Raw genomic sequence first — 19,000 nt, 5'->3', positions numbered from 1 at the left:
AAGAATCATGACAACTATCTTCAGAGTCTTCCCACAGTAGCCATTTTGGGAAAGTTGGGTGTCCTGTATTTTCAAAATTGCTTGAGCTACAGGAAACCTAATCGAATACATTCTATTTTTACAAGAGTTTCTATCTCTTAGAAATATTGAGGGCACACATTCATTGTATGAGTAATTTATCTCAATATTATCAAACTATAACTATAGCACACTTATAATATCGTGCATTTTTTAGTTTGAGAAGTACAAATAATGAAAATTAAATGCAAAAAAATGAGTATCATCAATTATGTTGAGTCCACATTATTCTTTTGTGGTATCGCTCCTGAACTTGTTCTTCTATTCTTCAACATTTCAGAATCAAATGGTTACAAAAAACACACAATCTTAACAAATTTTGAAGCATACTCATAATTCTCTTCATTTTTGCAAGAAATGATACGATCAGTGGCATACATTTTCATTGTACGGCTCTCACAAATTCAGTTGGCTGTCACACCTTTTGCTTCTTTAATAATAATCATCCTCTATTAAAAAGAGCATTAGCTAGTTTGGTTTAATTGCATTTGTACCGATGATGCATACGGAGAATACACCCAAAGAGGCTCAAGGCGGAATTTACAATTTGTTGCAAGCGAGAAAACTGAAGCAGGAGCCGCAGACCTTGAGCCAAAGCACTGCCCAATCAACACGAAACCTACTAGGCATAGTGTTCTGGTACAAGCAAATATTTTAATTAATTATTTCAGGATGAATTTCAAGAAATAAGAATTCTTCATTCCTCTTTAATAGTTTATAAATTTACAAATTCATACATGACACTCTTTGGTTCTCACCAAATCAATATCAATCATATTTTACAAATTTACGCTTAACCTAATACTGGTACAGGGGTGGTTCAAAATCAAGTACAAAGGTGGTAATCACAATAATTGAAGTTTGGAAACAGCTTTGGTAGCATGGAATGTTCAAGCTTGCATAGAAATAGTAAACTATAACAATCAGTAAATCTATATGATGAAGGCTGACTTGTTAATTAAATTATTTACGTTACAAAATAATGGATTAATATAAGTCTCACGTTTTAAACAATTATTCAGATTATTGTAGAAAGGAGTAATGATTTATAGATGGACAAAAATGAGAGAATGAAACACCATTGACCCTCTTCTGTTCCCATTATTTTGGACTAACAGGAATAGGAACTAGCCAGGTTAGTGTAGGCGTCGGCTTTTGGTCACTCCGGCTGACGAATAAGGGTCACAAGCACCATCTATGTTCAGCGTTAATTCACAATTAAATGTTGTTTTGGTTGCATTTATTATGAAGAGTTTTATTCCGGGTTTAAATAAATGCTTTATCTATCTTCGTTTAAACCGAGATGTTGCATATAGGCCTGAGACAAACACAAACTGCAATAGACGGAGAAAAAATCCCTCCCCAACGCACACAAACGTCCGTTTGAATTTTTCTTAGTCTGACTGAAGTACTACACCTACTAAAGGATCAAAATATTAAACTCAAAATATTAGTTATAGTGTTATTAATGGATAATATTTATGGCCAAAAAGACATTTCATTCTTTATGAGGTTGATGCCGACATAAGATCTAGGCTTGTACATGGGTAATGGGATGGATGATGATGAGGGATGAATGAACCACTTTTCGGTGAGTTCCGAACCCACTGTTGAAGAAATAATTTGATAGCCTATTTGAGTATTCGCGAAAAATAAATTTTATGAATGTCTATAATATGAATTAATGCAGAGATTTGCTTTTCATTTTTATTAATAGCATGTTTGATTTAAAAAAGCTAAACACGAATAAATAACCCAAGTAATTTAGGTAATACAAAACTAAGTCACTATCACAGATTTGAACACACTTATAAAGCAACATCGATAACGTTAATTATAATGTGTCTTTTTAGGATAAGAGTCCAGCTTTATTGAGAAACATTCTGTAGTAACGCATAACATTTTGATTATTCGATAGACCGAGAGATGCTAGCAGAATGACGTAGCCAAAAATGCCGGCGAGAAGTTTGTGCTGTCCAAGCCACCAAAACCAAGAGCCTTGTTTCATTTGTCTGAAATTAAATATGAGAATCTGATCAGGCATTGGCTTGTAGTAATTAATTACTATCCGAATTGGGCTCATACCCATATTAGCCATGATATCTTTCACTGAATCAATTGTTACAAGTAATTTTATAACTGTATCACTTTTACTATATAGCTTGTTGTTATCAATGGTGCATATTTGTCACTCTAGTGCCGGTTTCTATTTTAATTTTAACAGTACCAACTGGCACATTATAAGTGCCGCTGTTCTATATTGAAGGAGTTATCTTTGTATTACGATGTTACCAGTTCTAAAGATTATTAAGATAAATAATAGTAACAATACTTGGTCATTAATATTGTTATATGTTTCAAAGTTACAATCAATAATTTCTTACTCATAGTTTTAATGGAAAGGTTCGACACAAAAATATCCTATTCACACGTTAAACCTTTCAAATTTTACGGTACTGAATCATTTTTCAACATCATTCCCAATGTAGACAAATATTATTGAAAATAAAATTCATATAAATAACGCAATCTTGATGAATTTGAATTGGCTTTTCTTTAATACTGAGCTTGAAGTTACTTGTACAAGATATTTGTTGGCATATTATTCATTCATAAAAAATAAAAATACGAACTTATTTAATACGAGTATAAAAAGGTATCGGGTGGGAAATAAGTAGGATTCTTCTTGAATAGAATACGTCTGTTAGGTACAAATAATAAACATGACTAAAAATTGTGGCATACAGGTTTTATATTATAGTCGCGTTTTATCGACTGTCAACGTCATAGATGAAAAATTGAGCACCCAAACATTAAACAAAATATTTGAAATAGGTTTAGTGTTATCATTTACTCACCCTGAATGTTCTGGTTTGGGAAGCGATCTTGTGTAGAAGAGCAGATAGCGGATCCGAACCAAATCACTGTTTGCCACAACATAATACTTATGTGGAACTTCTCCAGCCATACTATCGTTGGCGAATGCTCTTGACTTATCACCGGCTACCAATGAAAAAACATAGTTTCAAATACAACTACCTCTTAGAAGTTCCATTGATACTATACAATCAATAAATATATTGAATAAAACTCGTAGAATAAACAACTATTAGATGTTGGCCAGATTAGAAAATTGATACTGAACATGGAACATGTATAGAGTTTTTTGAACTAGTGTAGTACTGGAAACAAACACAATGTTCCAAGGTATTAAAATAAAATAAAAATCTGGTGTGGCGCATTCACACAACTTTCCTTGCCCTTATGAAAATGAAAATTTCCATTATAATTTAAAATTGATCAACTGACGAGATCAATTCTGCTATCTCTTCCAGTGAATGATCAAATAGAATCAATGGTTGCCTCTCTCATTGAGTATGCATTTGAATAATATCTTGAATAATCACATTTCTCGAATTTTGAGCTTATTTTCAATTTTAGGTGAAAATGTTACTGGTCAATTGAAGAGATTTTCATGCTCAATCTTTTCCAATTAAAATGTTTCGTTTAAATTGTTTCTAAAGTCTGATAATTGGAAATCTAACATCAAAATTTGAATATTTGGAGCAGAGCTCTTGAAATTTTTACAGAGATGGGACTTGTGGCAGTTGATAGAGCTTATAAATGACTATTATAGGTTTGAATTTGATCAAAATTGTTGGAGCCGTTTTTGATAAAATCGCGAAAAACCCCTGTTTTCGACATCATTGTTGCCATTTTAACCGCCATCTTGAATAGCATTTGATCGAAATTGTTCGTGTCGGATCCTTATAGTGTAAGGACCTCAAGTTCCAACTTTCAAGTTACTCCGTTAATTGGGAGGAGATGAGATACACACACACGCACGCACACACACAAATACCCAAAAATCTCTTTGGGAACCACTAGTCACTATGTGAAAGTGACTTCCACAGCCACAATACAAGGTGACATTGTAGACCTGTTCAGGCTACCCGGAACCCACCCCTAAACACAGACGTGTTGTCTTGTAGGGGCATTCCTGATATTTCGAGAACTGTACCCTACTTATAGTAAAAATGAAATTTTGGAAAAAAGAAATTTTGACTTGACATGGAATGGTTGTAGGATTGACTGCTCTATGACAAGGACCCAAGATTCCTTTCCTAAACTAGCTCTTAACATTTTCAATATTATTTGAAGAAATCTGACAGTTATCACGTTTTCAGGGGGAACTCAAGTTATGGCCTACATGAGTTCTAATAAGTTGAATCTTGACTTTTCGTGTTTCCAAATCATGACAATTTTAAAATCAGAAGATTTTTATTCTTCATTTTTTCAGCGCAACCTATCAACCTGTCTTGTTTTGGTGCAGTAAGGTCAGTTTTTATTAGGACTGCACTACAGTAGCATTTCAACATCCACTAGAATGGTCTTGAATGAGAAGAGCCCTTACTTTTGGTTTGACAATGAACGCTGGGATGATTGATAGCTTCACACAGAGCAACGACACTCAATTCGCCGCCCATCACACTTTTGCCCCAGCCGAAGCCCGTCGAAGAGTAAGGCAGACTGACCAGCAGCTCACTCGACAGATAAACACCAAGCCCAAATACAGCTGTCTGAAAAAGACAACATTCAATAGCACAACCAGCATTTCGTTATCCTTTTATTCACTTTTATAAAATTGAAAATGTTTAAATTCAGAGGCCCGTATTACATCAAAAGATAAAGTTGCAATATCTTCGAAACGATTTGAGATATCGATATGCGGTTTTCACCATTCATTTTTTCTTAAAATTCCATATAAAAATAATGTATCGCATGACCACCTTCCTATTTGAAAAAAAATAAAGTTGCATTCAAAATGGCGGATCCAAAATGATGGACCAGATTTTCAGTCATATTAAAGTAGTATTTTCAATTTGAGTAGGATCCCCAATCATACCTACCGTCAAATTACATTTGTGTATGAGATATTAAGCCGTTCTCATCCACTCTGTATAACGTGAATCAAAAACAATGAAATTAGGCTCTAGGCTCAACTCAATCGCTCACAACAGCTGTAGGCGACTTTGAATAGTGATTAGAAATGAGTGGATCTACATCTTGAGGTGATTCCGACCCGATTTTAAAAATAAATTTAAGGCAAAATCTAATCAAAATTGATAAATAGGTCTAATGAAATGTTACTGTAGAGTAGATTTCACCGTAGCACCAGTAAATTCTGAGTAGTAACCGAAAAATATTAGTGATTGAAGTTTACCTTAGTCAATGATACCAAGAGTCCATTGTTGATAATGGAGTGGAAGTTTTCTAGTTTGCTACCGTGGTAGGCATACAGCGAGCCATATTCTTCTTTTAATTTGCTCCATTTGACGCTTGAACCCATATTTTCCGGATATACGACTTCATATATGCAATTTGGTCTTTTAGCAGCTGTATCACATGGCACTTTATTTAGTACAGATTCGAACTGAAAGAGAATACCCGCATGAATTATACATAATATTATATCTATAAGTTATAACACTTCATTAGAAATTCTAATAATTTTGTTTCCGTACGGTATTTCATCATATAGATTAATGGACCATTGGTTATCTAATTAGTTATTCAGGCTCCACATGGTAAGATTAATATTTGTTTATTTGTGGATACAATCACAAATCATATATTTATTAATCATCAATATTATTGTGAAGGAACAACATTGATACAACATTAATATTAATCTGATATCAGAACTTAGGCTTCTAATGTTGGGCAGCAGCTTGGTAAGCTCGTTTTTACAATAAAAAATCATATATACTGGTTCTGTGTAAATAAGGCAATAGCACAAACTAACGGTGGAATGCAGAGAACATGTGATCGGTTCTCGAATTGTAGTTTTATTGATGTGAGCAGAATCGGAAAGAGATTCCATACCTCTCACGGACTGCACCTAAATAAGTTTGGGAAAAGATTTGTCAGTGATAGAATAATAGAATGTATAGAGAATAGATTGTCAAATTTGGAATCATCTCCATTAACTACACTTCCTTTTTTATAAGAGGAAGTGTAACCGCTAAACTGAGCTCTGAGATGCCAAAAAACCAGAGGTTGAAAGGAAGGTTTATTAATGTACAAGATTTTGATGCACCCATTATGACAAATCACCCTTATCTGCTGCACCTAAATATTCAGGGCTTTGTAAGAAATAGGGAGAGCCTTCAAATTTTCCTCCAACAATTTTCTAAGTGCATCCCTTTTATATGTTTAAACGAACATTGGTTGAGAAATGTTAACATTGAACTCCTCAAATCTATACAGGGCTATAATTGTGCGGACTTCTATGCAAGAGATTCAGCTGATAGGGGTGGTTCAGCGATTTTGATTAGGGAGGGTGTTGAGTTCAAGGTCAGAGATGATCTTAGGGTTTTTGCAGGGAAAAAGTTTTTGAGGCATCCGTTGTTGAAATTAAGAATGATAAATTACTCATAATTCCAATATACCGAATACCCAGTTATGAGAATGAGGGGGAGTTCCTGGAACTTCTGGACTCAGTCCTTCATACAATTGGGGTGGGTAAGAAGAAATATGACGACATAATTTTCGCTGCAGATTTTAACATTAATACTCTTGTTGATTCCAGTGCCTCTAGAGCTGTAATAGAAACTTCCAAGTCATATGGAATGTCACCAAGTTTTCATATACCTACCCGAATTACAGCTGAATCACAAACCTGTATAGATAACTTCTTCACTAGAGTCTCTGATGAAAATGGATCGCAGGGATTTGTCTTTAGTCTGGGAGCTTCAGATCATCTAGGGTCTACAAAAAAAGGTCTACAACTTGAAGTAATAAAAAGGAGGAACTTTTTATTGACAAAAATGAGGGAATTCAGAAAGAGGATTGCAAATTTGTGTTGGGGTTTTGACAAGTCACTCTCTGTTGATGTGAACTATGATTCATTCCTTAAAGACTTTTGACTCAGTTAGGGTTGGCAAAAGAAAGGGTTGGATCACTGCAGGTATAGTTGTATCTAGCAAAAGAAAGAGAGAGCTTCATAAAGTGTTCTTGACTAGTCAGGACCCAGTTTTCAAAGCCTATTACAGGACTTACAACAGGATTTTCAAACAAGTAATTTCTTTAGCCAAGAGAAAGTATAATGACCAATTTGTTGTAGAGGCTAATAACAAGGTTAAAGCCATCTGGGATTTGGTTAAGACAGAACTTGGTAAAAGTAAGAATGCACCCAACAACCTCCCTTTTATTGGCGCCTCTCAAAAGGGGCCTACAACTAATACTACTGACACGCTTGAAAGGGTTGCAGAGGAGTTAAACGATTTCTTTGCCAGCAAACCCTCCACCTACAGTCGGGTAAGTAATTCAGTATTGGCCTCCAATAATGTTGACAATCTCAACCATTTCAAGTTTAATTTCTCAATGACAACTCCCCAAAAGGTAGAAAAGCTTATAAGGTCCTTGAAAAACAAAAATTCAGCTGGCTGGGATGATATTCCTGTTAAGGTTTTTAGATTTGTGGCTGATATTGTGGCAGGTCCCCTAACAAAAATTCTAAATCAATCCTTCTCTCTAGGAGTATTCCCTAAGAAACTAAAGCTGGCCCTCATCAAGCCAGTTTTTAAAAAAGGTGATAAGGAAAATTTCAGCAACTATAGGCCAATATCAATTCTTTCTGCATTCTCTAAACTTTTCGAAAAGGCTGCTAATGAGCAGATCTTCAATTTCCTGCTGAGGAATGAAATATTAAGTAAGACACAGTTTTATTAGGTGACTGAGTACAGAATCCGTTGTCACAAAACTTGTGGACTGTATATCTTTGGCACTTGACTCTTCAAAATCAGTATGTGGCCTCATATGTGAGTTGTCAAAAGCGAATGACTGTGTGGTACATAATATCCTTTAGAAAGAAATGGAAAAATATGGTTTCTGGGGCAAGTCTTTGGCATGTTTCAAGTCTTATTTGAGTGACAGGCGGCAATCCACACAGGTTTCTTTGAGTCAGAGCATTTTCAGGTCAAAGTGGGCTCCTATAACTGCCGGTATTCCTCAGGGATCAATATTGGGACCGACGTTGTTCATAATATATGTGAATGATTTATCAACTTGTACAAATAGACCAGTTTTACAATATGCAGATGATACTTCATTCATGATTTCAAGTGCCAATGTTGGAGTTATTTCTCAAAATATCCCACATGAATAGAAAATAAAGAAACTTGGTTTTTAGTCAATGGTTTGTCAATGAATCTGAACAAAACAACACTGATGCTTTCCAGATCAACACAATCCACACAGAGTAACATCTATACTCAGATTCAGCTAGAAGATGTGGATTCCGAGGAATTCCTGGGTGTGCTACTTGATTGGAACACACTAATAGATTGTGTATAAAGCTGAGTTCTGCCTGTTTTTCGCTACGGGTACTTAGAGGAGCAATAAGTTTCAAGTCATTGCTAAGTGTTTATTATGGATATTTTTACCCATTCCTAAAATATAGTATCATTGTTTGGGAAAACTCATCTACAGCTGAAAAGGTATTCAAGGTCCAAAAGAGAGCGGTCAGGGTGATCGTTAACAAGCCCCTAACATATAGCTGTCGTGAGCTTTTTAGGAGAGGAAAACTCCTCACCTTGACCTCTCTTTACATCCTAGAGATATGTACCTATGTTAAGAAAAATAATAACACTTTCAGCCGCCATGGAGATTCACATCATTATAATACCCGCCACTCCAACATGTTTTCTTCTGTAGCTCACATAACCACTCTCTTTGAAAAGTCGCCACAGTATAGCGGGCCAAAAATTTATAATTCTCTACCGGCCAACCTAAAAGATTTAGACATCAGGAATTTCAAAATTAAACTCAGAGATTGGCTGGTTGAGAGACCATTTCATACATTAGATGAGTTTTATAATAATTGGACTGCCTAACTATGTCCTGTATGTGATTAAGTAGGCTAAAGCAGGAGTACTAGTCTGAGTGATCTATATGACTGGTTTTCCTGTTTAAACATTTTATTATGTGTTTTCTACCTATATAAGTTGAATGTTGACCCATCCTCTGTCCAGTATTGTAGATGTTCAGGACATGATACATATCTAATGTAATCTAATCTATACATATGATTGGGAAGGAACAACATTGATACAACATTTAATATTGATCTGATATCACGTAGGCTTTTAATGTTAGACAGCAGCTTGGTAAGCTCGTTTTTATTACTTTTTGTTTTATTGTGTTTTTGTTATGCTTGCTTTTTATCCATTCTTACTCATCTTAAAAGTAGGCTTTCTCGTTTTGTGTTTTAATGACATGACCCTGGCTCTATAATGGACTTACCATAAAATTAATAAATCAATTGATAGCTGCTGAGGATGCTGAAAAATGAATATTGGGGTTGAAATAGGATAATGCATGAGAAAGAAAAAGTTAATGAATGAATGAAAATGTCGAAATGCCTAGTGAGTTTAGTGGCCTACCTGATTTTTTGCGATTGACTTGAAAGTTGGTCCTTTTGATTGCACTAGCACCCAATGCACCAAGTCAATAACATCTGCAATCATGGAAGACTTGGACGAGCTCAACACTTTTTTCAAAAGTGAAAATGATGGTGTCCTATCAACAACTTCAAGCTGCAATCAGAAAAAATATCAAAAATATTGTAAAAGTAAACAAATACAGTACCGATATACAGACCCAGAACATCCCATAAAGCCGCGTCCACACTATGTCGATCGACTCTGTCGACCCGGTCGATCGATAAAGTCGCTCGACACCTTCGGACAGAAGGCAGTATGTGGAACTGGATTTTCAAGAGAAAACACCAATAGATTCATAAAAGTCGTCATTCCGACTTGTAAGGAGGGGTATTGTGCCACAGGGCTCGATTCTAGGGTTACTGCTCTTTCTAGTATATATAAATGACCTTCCAGACAGGCTTCAATGCAAAAAAAGTGCATTCTTTTTGCGGACAACACCACTATTCTACTCCCTGCAAATAAAAATGTGACACAAAATAACCTTGTTGACTCTACGCTTGCAGAAGCAACACTAATTTGCAGCGAAATGAGACTGGCAATTAACAACAACAAAACAGTGCTCATGAATTTCACGCCGACTCACAATGTACAGCGCGAACAACAAAATAGCACTGGGCAAACAGTCGGATGCACGAAATTTCTTGGTGTCATTCTAGACAATCACCTGTCATGGAAACAGCATATAGAGTGTCTATGTAGGAAACTTTTATCAGCAACATTTGTCATTAGGAGAATAAGAAATATAAACGATGAAAAAACAGCAATAACTGCCTACCACTCGCTATTTGACTCACACTTGAGGTATGGATCATCTGCAAAAGAAAACCTAGACAGAGTTATAAAAATCCAAACGAGAGCAATAAGAAATATTCCAAGAGCCAACTACATTGAGCATTGCAAACCCCTTTTCAACAAAACAGAAATACTAACGGCAGTTTCTCTCTTGGAAGTCATTTTTTTGGTCAAGAATTCGAACCCAATCTTTAGACAAGACAGGCACAGGTATGAGACAAGACATAATCACAACATAGACATCAGGAATTTCAAAATTAAACTCAGAGATTGGCTGGTTGAGAGACCATTTCATACATTAGATGAGTTTTATAATAATTGGACTGCCTAACTATGTCCTGTATGTGATTAAGTAGGCTAAAGCAGGAGTACTAGTCTGAGTGATCTATATGACTGGTTTTCCTGTTTAAACATTTTATTATGTGTTTTCTACCTATATAAGTTGAATGTTGACCCATCCTCTGTCCAGTATTGTAGATGTTCAGGACATGATACATATCTAATGTAATCTAATCTATACATATGATTGGGAAGGAACAACATTGATACAACATTTAATATTGATCTGATATCACGTAGGCTTTTAATGTTAGACAGCAGCTTGGTAAGCTCGTTTTTATTACTTTTTGTTTTATTGTGTTTTTGTTATGCTTGCTTTTTATCCATTCTTACTCATCTTAAAAGTAGGCTTTCTCGTTTTGTGTTTTAATGACATGACCCTGGCTCTATAATGGACTTACCATAAAATTAATAAATCAATTGATAGCTGCTGAGGATGCTGAAAAATGAATATTGGGGTTGAAATAGGATAATGCATGAGAAAGAAAAAGTTAATGAATGAATGAAAATGTCGAAATGCCTAGTGAGTTTAGTGGCCTACCTGATTTTTTGCGATTGACTTGAAAGTTGGTCCTTTTGATTGCACTAGCACCCAATGCACCAAGTCAATAACATCTGCAATCATGGAAGACTTGGACGAGCTCAACACTTTTTTCAAAAGTGAAAATGATGGTGTCCTATCAACAACTTCAAGCTGCAATCAGAAAAAATATCAAAAATATTGTAAAAGTAAACAAATACAGTACCGATATACAGACCCAGAACATCCCATAAAGCCGCGTCCACACTATGTCGATCGACTCTGTCGACCCGGTCGATCGATAAAGTCGCTCGACACCTTCGGACAGAAGGCAGTATGTGGAACTGGATTTTCAAGAGAAAACACCAATAGATTCATAAAAGTCGTCATTCCGACTTGTAAGGAGGGGTATTGTGCCACAGGGCTCGATTCTAGGGTTACTGCTCTTTCTAGTATATATAAATGACCTTCCAGACAGGCTTCAATGCAAAAAAAGTGCATTCTTTTTGCGGACAACACCACTATTCTACTCCCTGCAAATAAAAATGTGACACAAAATAACCTTGTTGACTCTACGCTTGCAGAAGCAACACTAATTTGCAGCGAAATGAGACTGGCAATTAACAACAACAAAACAGTGCTCATGAATTTCACGCCGACTCACAATGTACAGCGCGAACAACAAAATAGCACTGGGCAAACAGTCGGATGCACGAAATTTCTTGGTGTCATTCTAGACAATCACCTGTCATGGAAACAGCATATAGAGTGTCTATGTAGGAAACTTTTATCAGCAACATTTGTCATTAGGAGAATAAGAAATATAAACGATGAAAAAACAGCAATAACTGCCTACCACTCGCTATTTGACTCACACTTGAGGTATGGATCATCTGCAAAAGAAAACCTAGACAGAGTTATAAAAATCCAAACGAGAGCAATAAGAAATATTCCAAGAGCCAACTACATTGAGCATTGCAAACCCCTTTTCAACAAAACAGAAATACTAACGGCAGTTTCTCTCTTGGAAGTCATTTTTTTGGTCAAGAATTCGAACCCAATCTTTAGACAAGACAGGCACAGGTATGAGACAAGACATAATCACAACATAGACCTCCCGCAACATAGATTGAAAAAGCTCAGCGATTCTCCGTCTTATGCAGAGGCATACCTGTTCAACTTGCTCCCAGATAGTCTAAAACTACTAGAAAACAAAGACGCGCTAGCAAAGGTTTTGAAGAGGTACTTAAAGGACCAGCTTTATTACACCGTTGCAGAATAATTTGAGGAGCATACATGTGGACTTGGTAGGATGTCAAAATGTTCACCTTCAACATAAGCATGACAAGTTGTACAGGCTAGAGATGCTTCACATGCACCTTCCATTTCAATTCCATATCGCTGAGCTAGAAATAGGACATTATCACCGACTTTTCCTCGAATATCAATTTTCTTCCCATCTTTGTCAATGAAAGTAATATTCACAACTTCGTCTTCTGATTTTGGATCGGTCCACTCAAATTCACCATGATGAAGGACTGGTGACTGAAATAAATTCCTAACAGGATAATATCTATTCACAGCTATATTTTTATGCAGTAAACCAGCGCGCACAAGCTTCACTGTGGAGATACCAGAACAAAGGCTTCGAAATAACATATCCTGAGAGTTGAAAATTGTATAAGAAAAAACTTATCACTTTAAAAGTTGAAGTTAGTTAAACAGACAATGAATTTAGAATTGGAATTGTAAAAAACTTTGATTACAAACTGAAACTATGAAAGTGTGAATATAACCTCGAAACACAAAACCTTCAAAATTTCCCATCACGACATCACATAGGCTACACCCACCTCAGATAACGGCTAGTGCCGTGGAAAACCCCGTTCAAGGGACAATGACGATTCCCCGGTCAGCAGACTGCGGACAACAGAAGTAACAAGTAAGAAGTAACAAGAAAGATCCGCGCCTAGTCCCGTCTTGTTTCCAAAACCCCACTTACTTACTTGCTACTTGTCCAGTCTTCTCCACAGTCTGGTGATCGGGGAATCGTCAAATATCTTCCCTTCAATGGGGTTTTCGCGTTAGTCTTGTTGGTCCCCCCATCCGTCCCGTGTAGTGACTGTATGTATGCTCCTGTACATACTCTGTTGTGGTGTAGTACGGTCTCTCTATCAGGTAGCGCTTGAGTGCCCTGGCAAAGTGAGTGTCATCCTCAATGTTCTTCAGTATGACGGGCAGTTTATTGAAGAAGAAGGCTCCTGCGTAAGCTGGAGAGTCCTTGAATTTAGCGAGACGGTGCATTGGAAGGTCTATGTCCTTAGTGTTCCTAGTATGAAGACCATGTCTGTCACCTCTTAGTGCGGGTTTTGTCTTCTTTGCTGAAATTATTGTCTCCAGGATATACAGGTGATTCATAATTATGGTAACTTTTTAATTAAAGGTCACTTTGAACATCATCTTTAGTCTTTTGGTATAAGTTTAATATCATTTAGATATGTTACTTTCATTTAAAAATAAAACTTTTCATAAAAAACCGAATATTCTATTTGCAATCAGCTACAACTTATGAGTTATTAGTTCTCTCCTCATAAAACAGCAAATTTTTGTGGTGTAATGTACTACATAAGAATACATTTTATTTAAATTTGGTTCACACAGCTTACATAATTCTTCTCAGAATTAAATTCTCTACAATTTTTATTGCAAAAAAATATTTGTTTACTCGTCATTTAAGAAAGTTATTGGGCATCAAACGTAGAAGTCTGTGTTTTTCTAGTTAGATTTTTTGCATATTTCAACTTTTTTCTCAAAAACTACTCACACTACAGCTTCCAGACTGGTTTTATTCAATTTTTCAGATATTTTTCCATATGAATCCAGCATAAGTTTTTCAAAAACTAGTCCCCAAACAATTCAGCATCGGTGTATTTAACCAGAGGAACTGAATTCCGGGCGAAACCTTTCACCCTGTATAGCTCGCTAATAAAGCGTTTATGGATATATATTTATTAGAACTTTTTTTATTATTTTTACCTCTACTATCACGTATTAAATTATTTTACCATAATTAAGAATCACCCTGTATATGGAAATCACTGTGAGTAAATTGTGTTTCTTAAACAGCGGCTCGTAGTGTTCCATTGTGCTTACTTTTAGTATTGTTATCAGTGCTCTTTTTTGAATGACAAGGACTTTTGCAAGGTGTACTTGTGGTGCTGAACCCCATGCTACTATGCCATATCTCAAATAGGAGACAAATAATGCATGGTATGCTATGAATGCTGCTTTTTCCCCCAGTATGCTCCGCAGTCTTCGAACTACATATACCACAGATGACAGTTTTTTGCAGAGTTTTTCGATGTGAGGTTGCCAGGAAAGTTTGCTATCAACAATGATGCCCAGAAATTGTGTATGAGTGGCTATGGTGATTTGATTGTTTGTAGGATCTGCTGGAGTATTGGTAGTTGGTTTGAATTTTACATGTTGTTTGTTTATTGTTAGGTTCAGTTTATTGCAGATATGCGTTGCTTCTTCCAGAGTTGTATCTATTGGACTGTGATTTGGATCCTGATTTTTGTGTGATACTAGTATTGTAGTGCCATCTGCGAATAATATGCAGTTCGTACCCCTTTCAATTTCACTGGATAGATCGTTAACATACACTAGAAAAAGTAGTGGTGCCAGTATTGATCGTTGCGGCACGCCTCTGTTTACGGTCCGGAGAGACGATTTGTTGATGGTGTTCAATTTCAACACCGCTTTGCTTCCGGTCAGACAGATGGTCCTCCAGCCACCATTGCCAGCGTCTTTCCCTTTATTTTGAGTTTTTTCAATTTTAGTTTTAGAGTCTCTCAGCTCAGTGTAAGTCAACAAATAGGCTGCCGGACGGACACTGCTTGTTTTTCTTGCCATAGCCGCCTATTTATACTATTGCACAACTCTGCAATAGCCGTTGATGTGCTACGCCCTCTTCTAAAGCCATGCTCATGTACCGATATCAAATTGTTAGTTTCAAGGTATTCAATCAACTGATCGTAGACTGCCCGTTCTATAATTTTTGATGTTGTTGGGATGTTAGCAATAGGTCTATAGTTTTTAGGGTCAGTCTTGTCACCTTTTTTAAACTTAGGAAAGATTCTAGATATCTTTGGGCTTTTTGGAAATGCTACCTGTTCAAACGATGTGTTGATTATGTCTATAAGTGGCTGTTTTAGTTCTTCTTCACAATATTTTATTATTTTTCCAGTGATTTCATCATGTCCTGAAGAGTTATTGGCCTTTAGCTTCTTAATTATTATTCTGCTCAGTTCAGCACTTATGATGGTTCGAAATTCGCTGAGTACTACTGTTGTATTTTCTTGCCCCAAACAGTCATCAGTTGTGTCCCCCACTGACTCTATCGGCGGCTCAATAAATGCACAATTCAGGATGTTACAAACATGGTACGGGTCGGTCTATGATAGTGCGACCATTGTGCTTGAGATGCACATTGTCCTTAGTAGTTGAGTATTTTTTACATCTTTCTTCACTTATGATTTTCCACAGTTCTTTCCTTTTTTCGTTGGTCTGCTGAATTTTTAATACAATTGATCACTTCTTCTTGTTGTTTACTTCGGCTTCATATATCTTCTTTGTTTTCTCATAGGTGAGTTTATCAGTTTGTGAGCGTGTCAGCAGTAGTCTTTCATAGGCCTGGTTTAATCTGTTTTTGAGGTTTATGGTTTCTTCATACCAAAAAACGTGATTTTTAGTTGATGTTATTTTCTTTGGTTCCCTTGGCATGACATCATCTATGTTCTGTCGCAGTATTCTAACAAAGTTATCATACTTAGCTTCAGAGTCCTATGGTAGTTTGTGTGTTCCCAATCTATGCGGCTCAATCTGAGTTTCAGTTTTTCCAAGTTGTGGAGTGTAGTTTCTGTTGAACTTATACTTAATCATATGATCTTTCTCCATCTTATAATACACAGTATTGATAGGTGGTCAGAGATGTGGTTATCATGTACAGAAGCTGCTATTTCGCTTGCTGGTATATTATGGTAGCAACCATCTATACTTGTAGCTGACGTTTCAGTTACTCTGGTTGCTGGAAGGTCAAATATGTCGCAGCCGTGTTAAATTAAAGTATTCTTAAGGTCAATGAAGCTTGCATTTTCGGATTTTAGTGTATCTATGTTTGTGTCGCCAAGAATTACTGTTTTGTTTTGTTTAGCCGAGTAATCTTGGAGGAAACGTCCCAGGTGGGTGAGGTATTCGTTTACTCCTCCGGGGTTTGGAGATCTGTATGTTCCAATTATTATCAGTTTTTGCTTTTTCAGTTGGATTTTTATTAGAGCTATTTCGAATTTTTGTTCCACCGGGTGATATGTTTCTTGAGGTTTGATCTCTTCAACTGATAATTGATTGTTGTCATTTCTATAAATCGCCACTCCACCCCATAAGAGTTGAGTCCGGCAGAAATAGGTTGTAAGTGAGTATCCCGTAATGTGGGTAGTTATGAGTTCCTCCTCTCTTAGGCCATGTTCCGTTATAATAAGGATATCCGGAGTGTGTTGATGTAGCTCTATCAGCAATCTATCTACTTTTCCCAGTAATCCTCTTTGGATGTTAATGTGATATATTTTAAGTGAATTTGTCTTCTGTTTACTATTATTGTGCACTTTTCTATGGAGTGGATTTTGTTTGTAGGATAATCCAGCATTGGTTTTTATATCATGGGGGAAACTTGGTGTTTTCTAGTTATTGTCTATTTTTTGAAGCGTGATGAGGCTATGCAATCGTTTGGGTGGGTTTGACTATTTTCAGGTGTTAGTGTTTTTCTGATGTTTTCGGCCAAAATTCTAGGTCCTTGTTCATTCAGATGAATTCCATCCCATTTGAGGTGTGTCTTATTTAGTTGCTGTGTATTATCTATGAATGTTACATGTAGTTGTTGGCACATGAACTGCAGCGCCTTATTAGATTCATCGGTGAATCGATCGTTGCACTCTTCTCTGTAGGGAATAGAACAGATATGCCACTTTGTCTCAGGGTGAATCTTTTGATTAGCCTCTATTGTCAGCCACAGTACGCGCATGACATGATTTGGGGTCCTTGCATTGGGTATGTTATTTGAGCCTATGTTCAATACTACATTCTTTGGTAGGTGATTTTGGTTTTTTATGAATCTGCTGACATCCTGAATTTTACCACCATGAATTATTTTTATATCCGCCTTATGTGTTATATCTTCTTCCAATAACAAGTCATTTACATCCTTTAGCAGTGAGTCACCGATTATTAATAGGTAATCAGTGTTGTCGGTCTGGGGTTTTGTAGTTTGAGTAGTCCTCTTTGGTCTTACCTCAACTCGATCTGGTGGGCTAGGGTCATCCCCACAGTCGCACCGCTCCGCCGTCGTCACATCCCGCGCTCCCTCGTCAAGCTCCGCCTCACTTACTAGAATTTTTGTTTCATCCTCTGCTTTCCTTCTTATTGGGTTTGATGGCATTGGGTAAAGTCCCTGTGTGAATTCAAAAATTGTATTTTCAAGCTTGTATATCACATCTGTTTTTTGCCAACGCATCCGATAGTCAGTCCTTATCCATCTTCAACGTAGCGATTTCGTCCTTGAGTTAATTTATGTCATCTAGCAGGATTTTAATTATCAGGTCATAGCATTTAGTTTGTGTGGCTTTACTATTACTACTTCTAGCTGTATTACGACGCGTACTGGTATTGCATTTCTTATATTGATTTGTTTCAGAGTTGTCAGAATTATTCAGTAATGTAGAGATATGTGTTGCTTCGTTATTTAAATGGGTTTAGCAGCTATCACATAGCCATGCCTGATCATAACCTGCCCCCTCCTTCATCTGGTCGTATTTCTCATCCGTTATCCTAACACATTTTGTGTGACACCACTTATTTTCATCACAGCAGCATGCTACTGCCTTGTCGTTATCGTGGACCACTTCTTCACAAACATTACACAAATATTGATTTTGTTCAGCTACACCTTTACTAGGCTCGGGCATTTTCTTTTTATCGTCTAGTGATATCTGTGTTCTATCTTGCTTTGTCATTGTTTCTAATCTACCAGTTTGGTAAATTTATTTAACATTCCTTGTTAATTAGAGTCTATAAAATAAACAAAGTGTGGTTCAGCAATCAACAAAAGCTTTGATTAATATTGTTGAATTGTCTTGTTTGTAATTTTGGGTGTAAGTGTACGTCCAGTGCCAAAATACATTTCAACAAATTTTTGGTTGGGATCGAGTTAACAAATAAATAACTGAATGCAATGAATTGTATGAAATAAAAGCCTAGGAACTTCTGAATAAGAATTTGCAATGTAACTTACCAGAGAGTTCATGTCTTTCTCCTTGTTAATGAACATTGGTGGGAATGGTCGTAGACAAGAATCAAACTTGTAGCTCTGACATGCTGCAATGAACAAACTCCACTTAGCATCAGCGGCAGTAACATCACTCTCCAAAAGCTCCAATAAATTTTTGATTTTTTGTGATACTTCTAGTGAAGTATTTTTACGGCAGTCATTTTTAATGAAAAAGTTGAACTATTGTGATAATTTAATAAAATTTAACAATCTAAAAGCTCCGAACTGGTAATTTACAAATTCATAATGAGTCGTAATTTAGAATTTTATTAGTAAATTTGATTTGAACAAAATTAAACTGGAATTCCAGACATTTTACAAGAAATTTCAAAATAAAAAACATACTGTAGTCAAAAGTCAACGTCAGCTGATTGATGTTTTCTT

At 36.3% G+C, this 19,000-nt stretch overlaps 1 protein-coding gene across 2 annotated transcripts; it reads right to left on the bottom strand.

Annotated features, from left to right (window-relative positions):
• Positions 1-769: 769 nt before the first annotated feature.
• LOC111049306 (protein mono-ADP-ribosyltransferase PARP16) lies at positions 770-18,965 on the bottom strand. 2 transcript variants are annotated; one of them, XM_039421579.1, is made up of 7 exons: positions 18,581-18,965; positions 17,582-17,740; positions 11,257-11,409; positions 5,303-5,512; positions 4,493-4,658; positions 2,937-3,081; positions 770-2,090 (listed from the first exon to the last, which is right to left on the bottom strand). In XM_039421579.1, exons 1-7 carry the CDS (start codon positions 18,614-18,616, stop codon positions 1,928-1,930), a joined length of 1,032 nt encoding a protein of 343 aa, XP_039277513.1. In that variant the 5' UTR covers positions 18,617-18,965; the 3' UTR covers positions 770-1,927. The 2 variants fall into 2 exon arrangements, with proteins under 2 accessions (XP_039277513.1, XP_022191036.2); XM_022335344.2 differs by lacking the exon at positions 17,582-17,740 and having other exon boundaries at positions 18,581-18,963.
• Positions 18,966-19,000: the final 35 nt, after the last annotated feature.

This window comes from Nilaparvata lugens, chromosome 2, assembly GCF_014356525.2.
Source record: "Nilaparvata lugens isolate BPH chromosome 2, ASM1435652v1, whole genome shotgun sequence".
NCBI classification, from domain to species: Eukaryota; Metazoa; Arthropoda; class Insecta; order Hemiptera; family Delphacidae; genus Nilaparvata; species Nilaparvata lugens.
Note: the sequence above shows the minus strand (reverse complement) of the source record. Positions and strands in the feature narration are given on the sequence as shown.

Bases quoted from the DNA above. Each gene is read 5' to 3' on its own strand.
- LOC111049306 (XM_039421579.1), bottom strand. From the start codon at position 18,616: ATGTTCATTAACAAGGAGAAAGACATGAACTCTCTG. The intron at 11,410-17,581 runs GTAAGACCAAAG...TTCTGATTGCAG, and splicing joins GCCCACCAGATCGAGTTGAG to CTTGAAGTTGTTGATAGGAC. The intron at 5,513-11,256 runs GTAGGCCACTAA...ATTCTCTTTCAG, and splicing joins AGTCAATCGCAAAAAATCAG to TTCGAATCTGTACTAAATAA.